This window comes from Tiliqua scincoides, chromosome 6, assembly GCF_035046505.1.
Source record: "Tiliqua scincoides isolate rTilSci1 chromosome 6, rTilSci1.hap2, whole genome shotgun sequence".
Taxonomy (NCBI): Eukaryota; Metazoa; Chordata; class Lepidosauria; order Squamata; family Scincidae; genus Tiliqua; species Tiliqua scincoides.
In genome coordinates this window covers 63638822-63661523 of record NC_089826.1, presented here as the reverse complement: position 1 = coordinate 63661523, position 22702 = coordinate 63638822, and the positions used below count along the sequence as shown (strand labels likewise).

General features: G+C 41.5%; 1 protein-coding gene across 1 annotated transcript in view; it reads left to right on the top strand.

Annotated features, from left to right (window-relative positions):
• Positions 1–21687, top strand: part of ZDHHC2 (zinc finger DHHC-type palmitoyltransferase 2) — a 37315-nt gene extending 15628 nt beyond the window's left edge. The window contains exons 6-13 of the mRNA XM_066631758.1: positions 1017–1049; positions 2873–2993; positions 5297–5429; positions 5530–5656; positions 5888–5980; positions 10067–10179; positions 14165–14238; positions 15670–21687. Coding sequence (XP_066487855.1) covers positions 1017–1049; positions 2873–2993; positions 5297–5429; positions 5530–5656; positions 5888–5980; positions 10067–10179; positions 14165–14205 — 661 coding nt within the window. The 3' untranslated portion in view covers positions 14206–14238; positions 15670–21687. The remainder of the gene's footprint in view (positions 1–1016; positions 1050–2872; positions 2994–5296; positions 5430–5529; positions 5657–5887; positions 5981–10066; positions 10180–14164; positions 14239–15669) is intronic.
• Positions 21688–22702: the final 1015 nt, after the last annotated feature.

The following is a 22702-nucleotide window of genomic DNA, read 5'->3' as shown; positions in this document are numbered from 1 at the left end:
CAGTGCCTCACCACAGCATGCAAGTGGCCCTTCCCCCTCCCCTTCAGAGCCATTCCAAGCCACTACAGCCCATAATGGCTCCAAAGGAGAGGGGAGGGACAGTTTGTACTCCTCTGTGTGAAGCTTAGTGCTTCGCACCCCTTCTAGCTACTGCTCATTAGGATTTATACCTGATTAACTGTTTGCAAAATGAACGAGTTTGGATTATTGCATAGGCGGTTGGTAACTTTATGAATCTTAGATTGCATCACTGATTTTAGAAAATGCAAGTGAATTCACAGTTCTTATAATTATATTAAAGAAGTACAATAGATCACTATGAATCTTAGATTGCATCACTGATTTTAGAAAATCAGTGTATACACTAAGTCAGTGGTTCTCACATACTACAGATGACGTAGCAGAAATAAGGTGTGAATTGCATCCAAATTAACCCAAACAAGTTAAGTTGCCATCTTAGAGAGTGATGTTCCGGGAAGCTGTTTCCATTAAGTCATTATTGGTGTACTTTATTTATATAGTGAAAATAATAGTATAATATAATAATATACAGTATTTATATACCGCCTTTCTTGGTCTTTATTCAAGACTTTATTCAAGGCGGTTTACACAGGCAGGCTTACTAAATCCACGCAGGGATTTTTACAAATTGAAAGAAGGTTCTCTCTTTCAAGAACCACCACATTCAAGCTGTTACACTCCGATCTGGTTTAATATTCTGGCCTCCATCCTCCCACGCTCCGAGCAGATGGAACAGCTCAGCTGCAGCTTGCCAGCTGCTTCATGGTCGCACGGTGCCGGTGGCCTCGAACTGGCGACCTTGTGGATGTTAATCTTCAGGCAAATGGAGGCTCTACCCTCTAGACCAGACCTATACAAAAATGGAGGCTCTACCCTCCTGACCAGACCAATACAAAAATACTTTCCTTTTTGTATTGAAGAACATCAGCCTTATCCTTCATTATCATTTTTGTAAAATAAGTTATATTGTTTTAACTGTTTTTCATCTTTTACAGATGTATTTTGAAAATGGATCATCATTGCCCTTGGTAAGTAAACACCATGTTTCATCAGGTCTGACTAGACCAGGGGTGTCAAACTTGTTTCTTACTGCAGGTCAAATAGCATTTATGGTGCCTGGTGAGGGTTGGAAGTGAGGTCATTAAGCAGATGATGGTCAGAAATGAGCACTTCGTTCTCTTATAGGAACTCATTAGCTGCAAGTGACAAGAGAAAATGGGCAAATCTTGATAATATTGTCAAGATATGAGAGAGACCAGTTGTCATGCAGGCTGCGCATTCAACTGCTGCTTCTGCCAAGGCATCTGTTCACAGCTCAGTAGCTGAGAGGTGCTCTGTGAAGTGATGCCTCAGCAGAACTGCTGAAAGGACAGCCCGCATGATAATTGGACTCTCCCAGTACCTTGGCAGCATCTCCCCCTCTCATCCCTCTTCGTGTGCATCCCCCGTAGTGTTCTTGCCTTCTGAGGCTCCTTCTGTCTCTCACTTCTAGAGCCTCAGCAAGAACAGTGCTACTGAAATGGTGGCACAGGGAGACCCCAGTTATCAAGGGGGCCAGATATGTGGACAAGATAAAGAGCTTCTGTGGGCCATATCCAGCTTGCAGGCCTTGTGTTTGAAACCTCTGGACTAGATAATGGTATGTTGGGAAACTATGATCCACCACAGATAAGGAGGGGGAAAAAAACCGATTTTACTCTTAATTGAGAAGGTGGTGTGTTAACCTGGAACTAATGCCGGCTGCAAAATATTCGAGGAACGAGGTAATCTTGTTGCAAGAATTGGGGGTGACTTTTGCTCCCCCTTTTGTTTTCCTTCTTTAGATGTGCATTCTTGTACTTGAGAGGAGGAGCATATAGGATGAGTTCAAATGACTGAATAGACCATTGCTTATTGTGAATGTGTCGTAACCTGCTCACTCCCTCCTCCTTGTGCCTCTGAGCTGCATCTTCAACACTGAGGTTTGTTAAGCTGCAGCTAAATGTCCAAACTCTGAGCTGCAGTTTTAACAACCATGATTAACCTAGTATTTGTAACCACAGTCGAATGTTGGTTTACTTGAATGTGCTAACCTAGAAAAATATTTGTATTCATATTATCTAATACTGTATTCTTTGTACTAAACCAGGGGTGCTCAAACTGCAGCTCAGGGGCCATTTGCAGCCTTCTGGAGGACCCCTAACACAGCCCACAGGGAGCCCCCAGTCTCCAGTGAGCCTCTGGCCCACCAGACACTTACTGGAGCCCACACTGGCCAGATGTGACTACTCTCCGCATGAGGACTGACTGTTCAACATCTCACTCAAGCTGCAGCAGAGGGCTCGGCTCCCTCCACTGCTTGCTGTTTCACATCTGTGAAGCAGAAGCAGCAGCGAAGGAAAGGGCAGCCTTTCTTTGCGCAAGGTCTATTATAGGCAGTAAGCTATCGTGGGACCTTTATTCATTCATATAAGTTCCATCTCTAATATATTCATTTATGTAAATTTATTCAAATTTTAAATGTAAATTCTTTTTTGCTGGTCCCTGACACAGCGTCAGAGAGATTGTGTGGCCCTCCTGCCAAAAAGTTTGGACACCCCTGTACTAAAACATAGAAAAAGTCTCAAGATGTTCAATGTAGAATCACTGTTTAAAAGTCTAGCAGTGAGCATGGAGGATTTCATAACTGTGTTAATAATATTATTTTGCAACCAACCATTAATGCATTAATTAGATAATTTTTATTAGTTATAATTGTTCAGAGAAAGCTGAAATAGGTAAACACATTCATTCGTTGATGACTACTGAAGAAGGAATATTTCAAATGAGAGCAAATGCATTATGTTTAGTGATTTATGCTTTTCTTCTCTAGGGTAAACAACTGTGTTGGATTCTCCAATTATAAGTTTTTTCTTCTTTTCTTGGCATATTCTCTGTTATACTGCCTTTTCATCGCTGCAACCGATTTACACTATTTCATTAAATTCTGGACGGTAAGACTTAAAGCATTGCCTAGTTTAAAATGTTTAGATCTGTAAATGTAAATTTGTTGAATGCTGCATGTAAGTAATATTTGTAAATTAACTTGATTATCCTTGACTATATTTATGAAAGGAAAAACTTGAATAACATTTTTCTAATGTTTTGTAAGGCTGCACTGCCTTGCATTGTATGTACATTTAAAAACTATTTGGTTATTCCTGAATATGCCTTACTTCTAGCTTTTAAAGTCAGTCCATGTGGTCCTGAGGTTCAAGCAGTGGCTTATACATGGCTGATCTTTTGGCTGAGAAGTCCTATTAATAAGACTTCTAATTAACATATGTATGTCCTTGTTGCATGAATGTTTTTTTTTTTTTTTTGTGGACCTAGGGCTTATGTTGCATATATACTAATGACCAGGGTATGGGAAATATAGGATGAGTTTGAACTTTTAATACTTTAAAGTAAGTTTGATTTGATAGGTATGACCAAAACCTATGGTATACCTAGGTATGGTATGACTTGCATTATTGGAATGTAAGAATGAAGGAATATCACCTGTTCAAAAAGAACAAATGTGCTTGGAGGGGGAGGGTAGCATATGTCAAAAATGTGTATACCTACATAGAAATCTAACAGAATAGACATTGTTGCCCTGGGAAGATCATCTGAGTCAACATTATTGGAAAAGAAATAAAAACAACATTGCTGCTGGAGATTGCGGCCACCAGGACAAGGGGAGGTTGTAGATGATACATTTCTGAAACAACTTACAGATGTTCCAAGGAAACAAACACACATCAGTTGAAGTGCCCCATAACTACTACGTGGATAACTGTTTGAAGACTGCCCTGTTGATGGAATGTGTGTTCTACTGGCACTGGCTGCTACAGAGCAGCTGTAAAGTGCACTCTGGCAGCACACTCTGCTGGAACACCAGTGAGAAGGCTAGAACTTTCCCATGCATGTTGGTGGATCTGAGGAGACACACCAGACCAGATAAGCCTGTGCTGGGGTACATGGAACGGGGCAGTGGTAGTGGCAGGGAGAAGGGCAGATTATGTCCAGGAGGAGAGTAGGATTGGCAGTGGCAGGGCACACCAAATCCTGACCCCTTCTCAGGCCTGATGCATCTTCTCAGGTCAACATGGACTTGCGCCAGTGATTAAGCTGGTACAGGTCCAAGTTGACCTCTAGCAACTGCTGGAGCCTACTACAAAGCAAATGTACCCTTGTACAATTTTAAAGAGACACAAGGCAATTCCAGCAAATAACGGCTGGAAAAGCCACTGTGCTGGATAGAATAGGGGCTGTTGTTCTCTCAGTACTAAATATATAAGAACCATCATTTTAAAAGTTCCTCTTTGCAACCTATGCTGCAGTTTAGAACTGGAGTGGTGGCAGGTTTATAGGTGCCCTTGAAATACTTCTGATGTATGTTGAAATAGCTCAATCTGTCCATAACTGAAAAATTGCACAGGTAAGTTTAGGATATCTGTATCAAGAATGCATGATTATTGATCATTACTATTGAAGGGTTGTATTTAATATTGGCTATTTGAATTTATACTACAGAAAAAAAGACAGTGCATTGGATCCAGATCTATGCTCACACAAGGGCAAGGGATCTTGTCTACCTGCATCCCCTCCCCCAAACTCCCTGAAAAACTGCTCATAAGAGTCAGTAGCCTTCTGGAAATGGCATAGCATGTGGTGTGAGGGAGTGGGGGAAAACTTTCACAAATGGAGAACTGTTTATGGAAAGTGCTTGCATCTGGTTTCTGGGGATTCCTTTCACCCTCTGCAACCATTAAGCCATTCCAATGAGTCTCTTGGCCTCAGGAGTGACTTTTCAGGGGGCTGCAATGGGAAGAAGAGGATGTGAAAGATTCATTATACTCATGCCGTTGTGCAAGCATAAGCCTAGATCCAGTGCAACAGATTAGTCCCTGTAGATGTTGTGGTCCTAACACTTTGGTGCCAGTGGGGTATCACATTTATACTCCACAATTCCTCCTAGGCTAAGAACAGTTTATCTGGATCCTTCCCTTTCCCCCAACCCCCATTTTATCCTCCACCAACCCTGTCAGATAGTGATTGACCTGAGGTCACTCAGCAAGCCTCTAGGCTGAGTGGAAAATAGAACTTTCTGCTCCAGTCTGCTGACTGTTAGAGACTATGAACTAATCGCCATGATAGACCACTTAATCATTGTTCATTCAACCTCTCAAAAACTAGACATACTTTATATGTCAAAAAAGTGAGTAGATGTGTTCCAAATCCTACCAACTCAGTTTTCTTCCCTTTTTTATAGAATGGCCTTCCTGATACTCAAGCCAAGTTCCATATTATGTTTTTATTCTTTGCCGCAGCCATGTTTTCTATCAGCTTATCCTCTCTCTTTGGATATCACTGTTGGCTAGTCAGCAAGAATAAATCAACATTAGGTAAGTAGTTACTGTTTTATTAAGATAGGTGTAATTAAAATCCCCGAGGAAGTGTTGATTTAAATGTGTAAAAAAACGTAAATCTCTCTTTTTTTTGTAGAGGCTTTCAGAGCACCTATTTTTCGACATGGAACAGATAAGAATGGGTTTAGCTTAGGCTTCAGCAAAAATATGAGACAAATATTTGGAGATGAGAAAAAATATTGGTTGTTACCAGTGTTTACCAGGTAAATTTTATATTGAAAGAATTGCCATGCTAAATCATGTGAAGTGAACCAGATGTTTTGAAGCAAATATTTACAGTCCAGTTTTGAAGAATGTTTAGTCTTGCTTCCCTGGCTGTACAATCCCATGCATATCTACTTAGAAGTTAGCATTGTTGGTTTTATTGAGACTTGCTCCTAGCTATCAGACTGCATCCTAAGTAAAATATCATTTTTATCTTGTTTTATTTTCAGTTTGGGTGATGGATGCTCTTTCCCCACCTGCCTTGTTAACCAAGATCCTGAACAAGCTTCTACTCCTGCTGGACTCGGCTGCTCAGCCAAAAAGTAAATCTATTTTTGTCTCAATAACTTGGTTACTTATTTTTTTTTTTTTTAATACTATCAAATGTTCATTTTAAAATGTACATCATTTGAAGACAGTATTCTAAGTAACAAAAATGAGTTAGGGCATATAAAGGATGTTTATCTGTAATCCAAATTGAAATCCATGGAATCCAAAAATTGATGGTGTTTTGCAAAAGAAGTGCTTAAACATGTAGACATGACCATAGAGTGTATTCCTCAGCATTATGATATTTGAAATTGTGTCATCCATATTGTTGAACATATTGTGGATGTTAGTAAGAGCATTTTGCTTGTGCATTTTTGCTTGGTATGTGTGCATTTGCTACTGCAGTCCAGACTCCATGATGGTCCATGGTCAAAATCAAAGACTGCAACATTGTATGAAAGCCCCTGTTTGTGTGATTGTTTTGAAGTGACCCTGGGAAACCTGAACCCTCAAAATGTGATCCTAAAGATTTGATTAAACAATAGTTCAAATACTATATGTATTCTATGTTGGATGCCGTGGGACAGTCACAGGGGCTGTCATGTGATGTTAAGAGAACACCAGATGAACAAGATTTTCTACCCCCTACTTAGTTGCAGTCAAATATATAATTTTTGGTAGCATTATTTTCACTAGTCATCCAGAAACATGACACAAAACTGAGAAGACCCTTGATGATGTAGGTAAAACTGCATAATTATGATGTCTAATATAATGTAAGGCTTTTTTCTAGCCATTTTTCCAAGGTCATTTTTCAACCACCATATATACTCGCCTATAGGTTGAAATATTTATGCCTAAAAATGGAGCCTGAGATTCTGGGTCAACTTATACCCGGGTCAGTGCAGTGGACGAGGCAGGATCCTCTGGGAGCTTCTGGGAAACTTATGGAGGCTCAGCAGCTGTCTGGCAGCTGCCCTCCCACCATGAAGTGGGAGGGGCGTGGAAATAGGTTGAGAAGCAGGAAGCAGGTGGAGAAAGGAGAATTTTTACTACTAATTATGGTATTCAGAGGCAGCCATTTAAGGCGCTTCTGGGAATTGTAGTCTGTATGGGCTGCTGCTTTGTCTCCTTTCCAGTTTGGAGAAGAAGGGAAATGCCTCCTTTTCTTTTGCTGCTGCCTCAGAACATTCCTGGCAAGTCATTTGCAAAGAATTTCACACCACCCCCAGGTTTTTAAGACCCCAGGATGTGATCTGCATTTCCCTATGAAACGAAGTCCCAGGCTGCAATGCACCATTACTTAAGAGTAACACCATGGAAAGCAGTGGGTCTGCTTCTGAGTAAAGAGGGTTGCAACTGTGCGCAGCTCAGTCCTTGTTGCTTGTCTCCCTGCTGTGAACTGAACTGCACGCTCCCAATTACATGTTTTATGTTGCATGTTATATGTGGAGCCTCTGGCTTAACACCCCAGGCACCTTAAAGTAGGATTTGATTGATGGTTCCACTGGTATGTTGTTTACAGACACTCTGACAGTGTTTACACAAATGTTGTGAAGACCAGAATTTTAAAAGTTAATGAACAAAAATGCATCTTATGATCTTTTATTGTATTTTTAATAAATTAGAAACTACCGTTTTTAGGCAACAATTACTGGAAGGTTATTTTTCAAGATCTGGCTTCAGGTAAAATCAAACAAAATTATAGTCAGACCCCCCCCCCCCCAAGTTTAACCCTTGACTTATCCGAGGGCATTGGCGTTGCTAGGGGGTGATGCGCTAAAATTGCACCTTTACGAGCTACTGCGTCATGCCATACACCGTTGAATGTTGAATGACCAGCGGAACACAATGCAAAAAACGCCGTTGAGATAGCTCCTTTCCTTCAAAAGTTATGGCCAAAAAACCAGAAGGAAAAAATGCATGGAGCCCTATGGAAAGTGAAAGTGAGCCGTATTGCACATTTACTCGTGAATAGGTGTACTTGCCATAGTTCATTGGAAAGGGCAGACTGAGAAGTCTCCAACGACACCAGAATGGTCCCGATCCAGTAAATGCAGCCCCCCAAAAACACCCGGAAAGGAGGTCCCTATTCAGCACTATGGAAAGCAAGCAAAACCAGGTGGCTGTGTTTACTCATGAGTAGGCGCACTTGCCTTAGTCCGGAAAGGGCAGGCTGAGAGGACTCTAACAACATCAGAATGGTCCTGATCCAATGAGTGCAGCCCCAGAAACACCTGAGGAGGAGGTCCCTCCCCCCAGCTGCGAGTGTATGGAGCCCTATGGGAAGCAAAGCAGCCTCCTGTAGCATTTACTCGCAAGTAGGCAGACGTGCCTTGGCTGCTGGTCAGGCCAGGCAAAGAATGTGAGGACACCAGAATGGTCCCAATCAGATAGAACTGAAGCGCAACAAAAGCCCCAGAAGGGAGCTTCCCTCCCACTAGAAAGGACCAACAAAGAGGCTTGAACTGGTAAGGGAAAAGTTTTCCTCACAGCCCATTACTACCCATGCTTTCCTGGGAGTAAGCCCCATTGACTCTAATGGGACTTAGAGTAGACAGGCATAGGATTGGGCTTTCAGACTTGTAAAGCCAGGTGGGTCTTTGTATTGATGTGTTTGAAATAGAAGGACTTTAAACTGGGCACTGGGGAGGGTTGAAGATCTCACTGATTCTTTCGGGGGGGGGGGGGTGTTATTGCAGGCAGACTATAGAGCAAACTCACTTGGTGTAACAGGACTGTCTCCCCCTCATTTAATTATTTCTTTTATTTTAATTTAACTATTTATAATTATTTATTTTAATTTGCTTGATGATGTCACTTCTGGCCATGACCACTTCCAATGGGTCCTGGACAGATTGTCATTCTAAAAAGTGGGTCCCAGTGCTAAAAGTATGAGAACTGCTGCAATAAGGTGTTAGTAAGCTGACATGGGTGTGTGTGAGACTCCACAAGTTTTCAAAATCACTAAAATAGGAATTTGGAGGAATAATACCATCATGTTATATATCAATCAATGTGTAATTTCATGCAGAAAGCAATGAAACAAACCACATTGTAATATCTGTGTTCTATCAAAAGGTACTGCCAAAAAACCAGTGGGGGTGGGGCAATGGTACATCACCACGCCCACCACCTGGGATGTTGTCCCACCCACTGCATGGGGTGAAGCCACGTGATGCAAGGTGACGTGAATCCTAGTGACGCCACTGTCCGAGGGTCATAGAAAATTCCATGATTTGGGGCTCAAAACCTGCTCTCGACTTATCTGTGAGATCAACTTATAGGCGGGTGTCTGCAGTAGTTTCCTAACAGCCCAATCCTAACCCATGCTGGAACAGGCAGGCCAGCTGGCCTGTCCCATATCCAATGCAGAGCTGGAACTGGTTGCCACACTACTCAAAATAAGGGGAATTAATTCCCCTTACCCCATATCATACCTCAGCTGCGACATTTGTGGCGCCAACCAAATCTGTGGTGCAGATCCAGGCAACCAGGAGTAAGGCCAGGCTGCTCAGGAGGGGGGTTTAGGATCTAACCTAACTGCCGGATCCTGATAATACCCCTTCCTAGGACTGTTCCGCCATCCCCCACCCTTCGTTAACACCCATACCAGCTAGGAAGGCCAGTGCAAACTCTGTTTTCTATTGGCATGGAGGCCGAATCTGGTCTCTGCAGTCCAGCACCATCCTTCTGCTGGCCCAAACAACTCACAAGATATCACAGACATGTCTTATGGCATGTTTGCGACTGTACTGAGCCACCGCAAGCAACTTGCACCAGTCTGTGTGCTCATGATTGCGCTCTAAGATGTTTAATTGTATAAATTGTCTGAAAAGAGACAAAAGACTGTGATAAAGTTTGCCTCTCTTTCTCTGCTTGCTTATTTCACCATTGGAAGACAATCTATCCTTTGTATGCAGTGTTTTAAGCATATTAGCCACCCAATTAAACACATGCATGACTGATGTACTTACAAAACTATAAACACAAGGCCACCAAGTCTTACAGAAATTGAATATTTGTGGGATGAAAATTTGTAATGGAATTCCACATCCTAGTAGTCTTATAATAGTGTGGTGTTAAATTCATTAACATTTTTGTTTCTTTTTTTCAAAATTTCTTTTGTTGACTAATAGTGAGAATCAACATGCTTTTCCTTCAAAGCCATTACGGGACTCCCAAAGCCACCTTCTTACTGACTCTCAGTCTTGGACAGATACTAGTGCAAGTTATGAAAAGAACAGACTGGGTAAGAGTATGATTTTTCTGAGCTGAGATGCACTTATATATACATGTCAAAGCAATTAATATCATAGCAGATATTTACCAATATGTGTATTGGCAACCTTCAGTCTCGAAAGACTATGGTATCGCGCTCTGAAAGGTGGTTCTGGCACAGCGTCTAGTGTGGCTGAAAAGGCCAATCCGGGAGTGACAATCCCTTCCACACCAGGAGCAAGTGCAGTCTGTCCCTGGTCTGTCTCCCTGGCTATGGGCCTTCCTTCTTTGCCTCTTAGCCTCAGACTGTTGGCAAAGTGTCTCTTCAAACTGGGAAAGGCCATGCTGCACAGCCTGCCTCCAAGCGGGCCGCTCAGAGGCCAGGGTTTCCCACTTGTTGAGGTCCATCCCTAAGGCCTTCAGATCCCTCTTGCAGATGTCCTTGTATCGCAGCTGTGGTCTACCTGTAGGGCGCTTTCCTTGCACGAGTTCTCCATAGAGGAGATCCTTTGGGATCCGGCCATCATCCATTCTCACGACATGACCAAGCCAACGCAGGCGTCTCTGTTTCAGCAGTGAATACATGCTAGGGATTCCAGCACGTTCCAGGACTGTGTTGTTTGGAACTTTGTCCTGCCAGGTGATGCCGAGGATGCGTCGGAGGCAGCGCATGTGGAAAGCGCTCAGTTTCCTCTCCTGTTGTGGGCGAAGAGTCCATGACTCGCTGCAGTACAGAAGTGTACTCAGGACGCAAGCTCTGTAGACCTGGATCTTGGTATGTTCCGTCAGCTTCTTGTTGGACCAGACTCTCTTTGTGAGTCTGGAAAACGTGGTAGCTGCTTTACCGATGCGCCTGTTTAGCTCGGCATCGAGAGAATGAGTGTCGGAGATCGTTGAGCCAAGGTACACAAAGTCATGGACAACCTCCAGTTCATGCTCAGAGATTGTAATGCAGGGAGGTGAGTCCACATCCTGAACCATGACCTGTGTTTTCTTCAGGCTGATTGTCAGTCCAAAATCTTGGCAGGCCTTGCTAAAACGATCCATGAGCTGCTGGAGATCTTTGGCAGAGTGGGTAGTGACAGCTGCATCGTCGGCAAAGAGGAAGTCACGCAGACATTTCAGCTGGACTTTGGATTTTGCTCTCAGTCTGGAGAGGTTGAAGAGCTTTCCGTCTGATCTGGTCCGGAGATAGATGCCTTCTGTTGCAGTTCCAAAGGCCTGCTTCAGCAGGACAGCGAAGAAAATCCCAAACAAGGTTGGTGCAAGAACACAGCCCTGCTTCACTCCGCTTCGGATGTCAAAAGGGTCTGATGTGGAGCCATCGAAGACAACAGTGCCCTTCATGTCCTTGTGGAAGGATCTGATGATGCTGAGGAGCCTGGGTGGACATCCAATCTTGGGGAGAATCTTGAAGAGGCCGTCTCTGCTGACCAGGTCGAAAGCCTTTGTGAGATCTATGAAGGCTATAAAGAGTGGCTGTCGTTGTTCCCTGCATTTCTCCTGCAGTTGTCTAAGGGAGAATACCATATCAGTGGTGGACCTGTTGGCTCGGAATCCACACTGCGATTCTGGATAGACGCTCTCTGCAAGTACCTGGAGCCTCTTTAGTACAACTCGGGCAAACAGCTTTCCTACAACGCTAAGGAGAGAGATGCCGCGGTAGTTGTTGCAGTCACCCCTGTCACCTTTGTTCTTGTACAGCGTGATGATGTTTGCATCCCTCATGTCTTGAGGTACTCCACCTTCTCTCCAGCAGAGACAGAGGATTTCATGCAGCTCAGTGACGATGATCTCTTTGCAGCATTTACCAATATTACCAATATATAAAGCATATAAAACCAATAAATAACAAAAACTGCTAAACACAAACCATTACTACATCCAGCAAATAAAAACAGCAAATTTTTAAAGCAGCATACAGTGGGCAAGAGCAGATATTCAGTTTATATCTTCATATGCATAATTTTCAAGAGCCATCTGGAAAAAGGAAGGTATTCACTGCTTAGAATGACAGCAGAGAATGGTACCTCTGATTCCCTCTAGGAGAGGAATTCTCAGAGTACTGTGACTGTTGCTGAAAAGGTCCTGTTCCTAGTAAAGGTTGGCCTGCACTTCAAATGAGGTGGGAGTTGTAGGAGAAAGAAACTGCCTCAACACCCAAAATCTTCTATTTCAGGAGATGTGCCCTCAGGTGACCAGAACCTTGAACCTCCCAAAACAATTTGGGAGCTAGTGCAGATGTGTAGAATGTGACACTCAAGAATATCGGCCCATACTTATAAAGAGGGAGGATGCAGCATTCTCCACTATCTTCAGAGGCAACCTGATGCAGAGTGCATTACCATAGTCCAGTGATCTTAAAGAGTGGTTTGTAGGATCAGACAGCAAAGTGCAATTCAGTCAGGTGTGAAAATGAGGTTTCCTCTACATGTAGAATTGAATACACGAGGAGAATATACATCTTATAGACAGTGGTTCCCAAACTTACCTGGGTCATGATGACCCCGCAGCCTCCTCTTCCCAGCTCAACCAGGCACTGCCTTCTTGGATCTCATGAGATCTTGCAAGATCCAAGATGGGGTGCCCAAATTTTATGAGATTTCATGAGATCCAAGATGGCAGAAACCTAGAGAACAGGTAGGATGGACCACTGGGAACATCCTACGGTGTCCTTGTGAGTGGGCCGCTATGCCCTAAGGTGTCATGATGTACACTTTGGGAAACCTTGCTAAAGAAAATGTTAATTTAAACCTGCAGCTTCCTGAGCAGACACTACAAATGGGATTAAGCTCAATGTCTCAGATCCAGAGGTTCTCTTGGTACATGTGCACTTGTGCAAAGGAGTGTTTCCCAATTTTTGCTTTCCCATTGCAGCCCCCCAACACAGCATTCAATACTATTCCCAACCTTCACACATGCACAGAAGATATGCCTCTCTTTTCCCAATGCATGAAAACCACATTTTTTTTAGCAGAAATTCCTTTGCAGTAGTTATAAACCATGCTCACATTTCTGATCAGACTGTTGATTAGATTATCATTTATTCAAATAAGCTGATCTCTTTACTGTTGCTGCCTAATTATATATAGTTGCAGAACTCATTGACACTTTAGCAGTAAATTAGTACCACTTAAGAACATAAGAACAGCCCCACTGGATAAGGCCATAGGCCCATCTAGTCCAGCTTCCTGTATCTCACAGCGGCCCACCAAATGCCCCAGGGAGCACACCAGATAACAAGAGACCTCATCCTGGTGCCCTCCCTTGCATCTGGCATTCTGACATAACCCATTTCTAAAATCAGGAGGTTGCGCATACACATCATGGCTTGTACCCCGTAATGGATTTTTCCTCCAGAAACTTGTCCAATCCCCTTTTAAAGGCATCTAGGCCAGTCGCCATCACCACATCCTGTGGCAAGGTGTTCCACAGACCGACCACACGCTGAGTAAAGAAATATTTTCTTTTGTCTGTCCTAACCCGCCCAACACTCAATTTTAGTGGATGTCCCCTGGTTCTGGTATTATGTGAGAGTGTAAAGAGCATCTCCCTATCCACTCTGTCCATCCCCTGCATAATTTTGTATGTCTCAATCATGTCCCCCCTCAGGCGTCTCTTTTCTAGGCTGAAGAGGCCCAAACGCCGTAGCCTTTCCTCATAAGGAAGGTGCCCCAGCCCCGTAATCATCTTAGTCGCTCTCTTTTGCACCTTTTCCATTTCCAACTTACATCTATTGTAGGTGTTTATCTACCTTTGTAGATAACATTTGTAGATAAGATCTCTTGAAACATTTGCTTGATCAATGTTGTACCTTTACCAATAGTGGTAGTGATGTTGGTGTTGTTTTTGTTATCCATCTATATGGGGTCAATGGGGGTCAATAATTAATTATTATTTATTAAGTTTAACAACTAACAGATGTGTCCTGAAGAGAGACAGAATTTTGTTTATTCTATTTAGTCTATTAGTGTAAAAACAAAAATTTCTGCTTAAAAGAACTTCTGTTTCCCAAGGTATGAGTAATCCTGCACTAACTATGGAAAATGAAACCTAGCGACACAAGCAGAAAGAAATCTAGATCTTCTAAGTAAGTTGCTTATTTATTTTTAATTGGTAAGAACCATCAGCAGCCTTCCATTGACATGTTTGCAAGAAATTTTGCCAATTAAAATCACTTCTAACAAAGTTCCAGTCCACAGCAAGTTTGTAGCAAACTGAAGTCCTTATATTTTTTGGGTGGGGTAGTACTCCACCTGAAAGATAAGGTTTGTAGTTTGGTTGTGCTCCTGCGTCTGACCTTACTCACGATGGTGATGGTGACAGTGACAGCTGTAGTCAGAGCACCTTTGCAAGTGTTCAGCTGGTCCGCCAACTTAAGTTCTTTTCTGAGGAAGTAAGATCTAGCCATGCAGCATGTGCCTCAGGTACAGCTAGATTGGACAACTGTAACATACTTTGTGTGGATTGTGTGTGGAACATACACTGAAGATTGTTTGGAAACTTCCATAGGTACAGAATGTGGCTGTATGGACTCTGTTTGGGGCCCATGCTTGGGAGCATACAACTTCCATTTTGTATGATCTCCATTGGTTGTCAGTATGTTTGCAGGCTTTTTCAAGGTGTTGTTTATAACCTTTAAAACCCTTAATGGGCTGGGATCAGGATATTTGAGGGACCATTTCTCCCCATGTGAGTCTGCCTGCTCATTTTGCTCAACAGCCCTTCTCTGTATTCTCCCTTCTTCTGAATTCTGTTTGGGTGAGACTCGTGACAGAATCTTTTTGTGAGGTATTCCCTCCCCCTTGAAGCCCATTTCGCCCCTTCATTGTTAAATGCTTTTGTTCGATGGCAAAATATTTTGTACAGATAGACAGATGACCTGAGTTGATGCCCTATATAATCTTATTGCCCTCAGGTGGTTACTGCCTTTTCCTCTTATGCGGCTCTTCTAGTTTTGATTATTGTTTTGATTTTGTTTTAATTATTACTTTTTTGTTTTTTTATTTCTGTTTGATTACTTTCTATTTGAGCATATTTTGTTTTAAGCCACCTTGAGTTTCCCACTGGAGTCAGAATGTCATGTGTTATTAAATATGAGAGCTGAGAAATAGAAAAGGGCAAGGCTGTGTTGGGCTTTGAAGGTAAGGAAAAAGTTTATACTGGCTTTGGGAGGAAACTGGAAGGCATTGAAGGATTTTAAGGAGAGGAGTGGTGAGAAGTGAATGGTTTTGGTAGCAGAGTGCTGAATAGAGGTGGTGGGCCTGGGATGAGCCAATGAAAGACCAACAAGGAGAAGGTTACAGTAGAGAAGAAAGGACCAGGGCATCTACAAAAGGCTTTGCTGAGGGGGCAGGGAGAAAGGACCATATTCTTGCAATATTGCACATGACAAAGTGGCATGATTTGGCAGCAGACTAAATACAGAGGATAAAAGGGAGAGAGGGGACTCAAAGATGAAGCCAAAGCTTTGAGCCAGTTCAACAGGATGTATAGTGACATTGTCTCTGTTTTGTTGTAGTTCAGAGTTGTTGATGAGAGGACGAATGATTCTTCTACAGAATCAGTATTCATCAACCAGCTGTTCCAGTCCACTGCTGGGCGGACCTACTCGGAAGATATTTCAAGACCTAATTTAGATGTCTCCATATCATTGCTTGAAATACAAGACCTGTTGTCACCTCTTATGTGTGTAAAGGAATGTTTTGGTTAACACAAATTATTGTTAAATTTCAAAAGGAAAGTCTTGAAAATTTACAAGTTGGGAAAATGGGAAGTCTTTCATTAAGACATGCAGAACATTTCCTTGCAGATTATAAAAGTGGTTTTGCATTGGCATTGATAGCTCAGGTGAGTGTAAACTCCTTATGTATAACATGGTCATGCTTCTGCAGCAATTCTTGAACCTTTATGTCTTTTTGTGTGCTTTTCAGCTATATGACAACCTGATCCCTGGGAATATTTTATCAAATTGGATCCATTGGTTGGGTGTACTGATTGGACTGTGTTTTGATTCCTAGTTTTAGCTAAGCCTAGTGACACAATTTTGTTTTTCAACTAAGCTCAATTACATAAGCTGAATAGGCTTGTAAACATTTTGCTCAACACTGAACACAAATCACTGTCCCCTTTTACACAGACTTCTTTTTTTATAAGTAGGCTATAATTTTTAATTTGTGATGGAGAAGCAGGAGAATTCTGCTGGAGAATTTGTGTACTCCACTTAATGTGTGTATGTCTGAGTTAAGGGCATGAGTTAAACATGCTCAGAGAAAAGATTTGCAAAATTGTAAATAAGCTATAGCTTACTACAGTATTTGGTTACTCAATCTTATTAGAAACGCTTGATGTTAATGTTTCTTGAGAATACTTGACTTACAGAGCTTAACCTAACTTGGTGCCTCTGAGAGGCCACATTTTAACTATGCTACTTTTTTCCAGTTTGATTTACCATTCTTGAATTGCTGCATTCCTTGTCATTACCTGATGGTGTACATGTGAGGAAATGTGTATTATCATGTAGCACTCACACTTATTACTATGATTCTGATTTTTCTGCATTAAGAAGCCAAGTGGGCCTTGCAGAGAAAGATTTGAATTGAAACTAGCAGTTGTACAGGCTTTCAGGATAACTTTTGTAGAATCAGTGTAACAATGAGCTTTAAGATTTTTCAGAAATTACTGAAGCCAAGAAAAATTGCTGTTTCACAAATATGCTTATCAGTGCCTTTGCTTGCACGATATGTCAGAAGAAATTATATATGTTTAGTGTATCACAGATTGTTTACATAAAATAGGTGGTTATATATAAAACTCTAAAATGGCTCATAAATGTTTATTACTTCTGAGAAACAGGTGAGGAAATTATGCACCTCATTTCCAGACATAGTTGAGAAACGGACATTGCAGCTTTCAAACTCTGGCAGTCAGATATTCCTGCATATAGGCACAGTATGATATAGATCTGGCACCATGACATTCTACAACTGCAATAGCACCAAGTGCAAAGTTGTTTCAGAAGCATAAAGTAAACTTGAGCATAATTCCTGAGTTAATTACTGTTAATTGTTCTCCGAAGCATGAGGAAAAAAGCATTACTTTTTTATATATTTCCTCTTTTTCAGCTGTAAGTAGACCTTGATTTTTGCTTCAAATTGATTATCCTGAATAAGAAACTGTAATTAAAGTGAAATGGTGTTGTCTCTGCAATCACAATATTGCAGTTGTAAAATATGGAATTCGAAGGGTCTTCTTCGTTTCTAATATTTTAGTTCATATGAAGTCTCTGCAGGCTCAATCACCAAAAGTGCCAGAATATGACCCCTAAAAGTGGGATATTTGAGAACCTTGTCAGCTGTAGCATATCGTTTTGCACAATCTATGTAGACATTTTTGCCCCTGCTGGTTTCCATAGGATATATTTCTGTTTACTATGTACCTCTATTTATTTCAATCTTAGAAGCGGTGAGAAAATCATAACAGCAGAATGGAAAGAGACAAGTATTTCCTTTGCTTATTATAATGCACCTCTTGTGACGTATTTTCTAGTTATTCAGGGCTGTCTATAATACTTAATTGAAGTTCATTGAAATGTGTGTATAAAATGAAGTGAAAAACAATCTGGAATTTGGCTTTCATGAGGTATACGTTTGCATAGAAAATATACTATAATACAGTATTTTTCAGTAACATTCAGGATAGAAGACCTTTAAACTTGGCTCTCAGCATTGCTTCCCAGAAAAGGCAGGTGTGTCTGGTGCCAGTATTCTGTCATTTCCTTTCTGGGAAGGGGCATTTGAGACTTGAACGCATTTCTAGGATGGTGGGACTCGTGTAGAATATAGAGAATGCCCTGGGAGGGGTAAGCTGCATTGTAGTGATGTACCATTTTCAGATACCAGGTGGACATAGAGGGTAATGAGTGCAGCCCGTGTGCAGGAATGGTTTTTACTTATTTACATCTTCAACTCATTACTTTATAAGTAAAGATTTCTGTGAGCAGTGGGACTTCTAACCAAAGTATATAGGAGTGGGCAAGCAGCAATGGGATGGAACTAATAGTAAGTGGAGAAGTTGCTGAGACCTTTCTTTTGAGCAGGACACTGGTCCAGAGAAGTTCTATGCCTTATATATTGAAGAAAAGAGGGAAAATAGATCTGTTTTATAGAGTTGTCTTATTCCACCTGAAATTAGAAATAACTTTCATGTCCTAGGCACACAGCATCAAAGTGTTTTCTTTATAAAAGTAACAATTAAAATTGTTACTTTTAAAGAGCATCCTAGCTCAGCCATTCTATTCTCTAACTTATTAACCCACTTGCAATAGAATGATTTGCTTCAGAATTTTCATAATCCTTATTGCATGTTTGTTCAAAATTAAAACATTTATGAAGCATCTGTAGCATAGAGAGTGCACTCCTGGTTCTAGCACATTTGCTTACAGAAAGATATGGGTAGCAACAGGCCTTGCAGGATAATGCCATCCTGCATTACTCTTGCCCCATTTTCTTTCATGTTGAGATTTTTTTTCTTAAATTTAACAAGCAAAATTATATTACATTATGCACCAGAACAAATTAAGTGCAGAGCTGTTAATAGTTCATGTTCCAGGTGTTTATAAACACATTTCATTTTTCTTCAAAACCTGTTTTGGCACATCTTGACATAATTGACTACTTAGAGAGCACTGTCTCCCTTTTATTGTTATAGGTCATTTTAAACTCATTTCTACTAACTCCTAACAGAACCTTTTGCACAGCACAGACATGAGCTGAAAAGAAAGAAGTGGCATTTATGCTCCAGTTGTTAAATGCACATCTGCAACCCAGTAAATAGAGGAAACCGTGGATAAGGGGGAACCCTATCTCCATGTCTCCTGCACTCATTACCTTTGTTTATCTGCTTTACAGTCACACTAAGCAAGAATGTCTCTTCTTTTTATGTTCCTGTTATCTTTCACTTCGTCTTTTCTAGCATTCAGGTTGCCTACCTGCTTGTCTTCCTATAAGCTTGCATGCTTATAGTGTTTGGTAAAAGGAAGAGATATTCTTGCTTTGTGCAGATGTAAAGAAGATAAACGAAGGTAATGAGCTGGGGGGCGTGCAGAGAACCTGATCTGTGGATACCAGATACGGGGGACACCAGTATTATGTAAATCAAAAATACCTTGACTCAATCTTTAAATTACCATCAATCATAGTTCTGCTGATGGTGTAGTGCTACGACCTGCCACTGAATTTTATCATTCTCAGATGTGCTGTACCAAACAAAAAAAAGGGTGAGGGATTGATGATATTGCATTACACCATAGCTTGGATATCAGGGCTCAAACCCTGTTTTAAGTCTTGCAGGATTTACGTGATACCCAACTATGAAAGAACAAACAGTAAATGACTGTATAAAGCCCCTGTTGTTGGTTTGGTGAAGTGAATACCAAATGAGCATTTGCCTAATGGCAGATACATTCCTGCTGTAGTCAATGTATGATGCATTGTATGAGGGTCACAGGTTCTGCAATTCTTTTTACTTTTTTTAAAGCAACTTTAATTGGGAAGCATATTCCCAGCTGTTCTCATCAGCTCAAACTCTTAAAGCTGGAGCACCAAACAGTTTTCTAATACAAACAAGCTCCCTTTATTTTCTTGGAAAAGTATATTTAAAAATTGTCAGAGTTGTTGGGGGGAAAAGGAACAGTGCCATACTTATCCAGCCAAACCTTTTAGACTTTGATATCAAATATTTGGCAGAACTGAAGGTTCAGATTCAAAATAGAAGCAAGTTAAACTTTTTTTAGTTGTTGCAAAATAGGGCCAAACAGATCATCCAATATGGTAGCCAATACAAAATGTACAAGTTGAAAGCTAAACTTAATGATGCTAATTATTCTAATTTGAGTTAGTAAAGAAGTATTGATTTGAAAAGTTTCAGATTTTTTAGGATGCATAAATAAAATCTAGTGCTTCAGCACTTTACTAGTATCACAAGGATTTTGAAGATAGATTTTTGGTTACCATCCTAATATAAAATTGCTTGCTTTTAAAAAAAATTGGAGAACTGTAATTTTGAGTTATGGGCATTTTGAGCTAGTTATGAAGAATCTGTGGGATAGATTCTTATTCCTTCTCAGCATTGTCACCAGTGCCAAGTTTACCACTTTGAGAATTAGAGAACTTCTTGCTGAATTAATGCACCAAAGCAGTCATTATCAGGACTCTTATAATTTGCACACAGGAAAACTAATTGAGAAGAATTTTCTCCCAATGCCAACAACAAAAAAGTTGTAACCTTATTTTAAAAATTAGCAAATTCCCTGCAATCAACAGACCACAACAGTAAGATATGAAGGAGCAAATCCCAGAATTGAAACTATACAAAATATACAGTATTCAGACCTTAGGCCTGCATCAGGTAGGCAATGTATTTGAAGGATTGAACCCTCTTATTAGTGCTGTACATAAAGACAGTCCTAAGTTGCACAGGTACAGCAGGGCCACACAGCCTCTGCTGTATCCAGCATTAGTTGGAAGCAGGCTGGAGGTCTCCTTGGGGTAAAGGGATATTTTTCCCATTTTTCTCAGGATATTTTACACTGAGTAACACCCCAGCCTGCCCTATGAGGCTACTTAGATCTGTACCTGCTAAATAGCGGGCACAAGTCTGAGTAGCTCTGTGTAATGCCATCAGGCCTGGGAATGGGGTTAGGATACAGTGATGACCTGCTCCGCAACTCTCCCCTCCCAGACTTGATCTGACAGCCAATCTGTAGGAATCAGCATCGGTGAGGCAACACAAGCTTACCCACCCGCACTGCTTGCTCTCCAGGTGCCACAAACGGGCTTTACAGCACTCTTGCAACACCATCCATTGGCATAGCAGCCGCTGCACCAACTGAAAACATTTGGATTGTGCTGTCAGTCTAGGTTGCTCTTACATTCCAGAAGCAGCATTTGTGTAATGTTGATAGCAGATTCAATGCAAAAAAATGGGTGGCATTTTGCTCTGTATCAATTAACTCAAGTAATTTAACTAACTATTCTATGGTTGTTACATGGGTAGTTGAATGCCAACTGCATGTTTACATGTAAAACAAAGACCAGGTGAGGACAATTATTGTACAGCATGACTGTTGCAAAATTAGCCTATTGGACTACTCAGGGTACTGTGACTGGACTACTTCATCTGCAAGACATCATTCTCGAGAGTGCAAAATAACAAATCACTCCACTTGTGCTTTTGTTTCCCTGCCTGCTTCGCTTCTTCAGTGCTGTTCAGTAATGTTGGCAAGACTTTTGAAACAGAATGGAAAGGGCCTCCAAAATGTTTTGCTTCACAACTGCTTTGAACTTGTTCCTGTAGTGAAGACAACATTCCCAGCTCTTGCCTGAGTATATGTGTTGCTAGGAAGCAACAGTGTACATTGCTATGGATCTTGCACAGAGTGGAAGAGCTTCTTGCTTTGCTTTTGTTTGTACTCTGTAAAGCAGTATTATGTATTTTTGTATCATATAAACTTGCTGCTGGGGGAAAAAATTAAAACCTTTAAGACAAATGACTTAAAGCAGTTGGGCTTTGGATTTCAGAATTGGAGAGTCAATGTAAACCAGTTGCGGCACACAGAGGGGTCCTGCCAACTAGTCTTGGGGTGGGCCAACTCATATAGGAAGAAATGGTCATTAAAGTATCCCAGGCTCAATCCATAGGCTCTAACACCTTAAAGCATGCCCAGAAAGAAACTGGCACCTAGTGCAGTTAAAGGATCAGCATCCCAACAGTCAAAATACCTAGTCCTAATGACCACATAGGTCACTGCAACCTGCAGTATCTTATGTATGCAATCTGTACACATGCCCGGTGCAAGATAGTTGGACTCTCACTGCATCAGACCTGAGTTAGGAGAGAGGAACTAGAGCCACCAAGGCCCAAACTGGCTTCCTTGGAAGTAGTAGCTGCCTCCCCTCTTCCCCAGTTTGCTCAGCGAAAGTAATGCATGTAGGGTGTACTGACTAGAAATAGAAGTTACTGACTGTTCATTGTGGGAATGGGGCCCTGGCCTACATTCTCAGTCACCCTCATGTGAAACCGGCTCAAGCACCAGCATCCTACATGTATGAAGCTACTTTATACCAAGTCAGACCTTTGGTCCATCTAGGTCAGTATTGTCCACACAGGCTGATAGCAGCTCCTCAGAGTTCCAGGTGGGTCTTTCCCAGCCATGGAGCCATGCCACTACGTTATGAAGCAGGAGGCCTGAAGGACTGTATACAATATCAGTACACTATTTAAATTACTTGCATCCTGCCTTTCTCCTTCTGCAAGACAGGTGCTGAAGGATTCACAACATAATAAAAGCAATAATTCACACAAGAAGCGTGCACACATCCATAACAGTACATCATGCGGGGGGGGGGGGGGGGATAAAGACCATGCAACTGCTTGGAAACACCAGATAAATAATCTTAGGGCACAAATGCAAAGCAGAACAGATGTGTTTTCAGTCATTGTTGGAACAATGAAATGAAAGTGATAGCATATCCAAGGGCAAGGAAATCCACAAC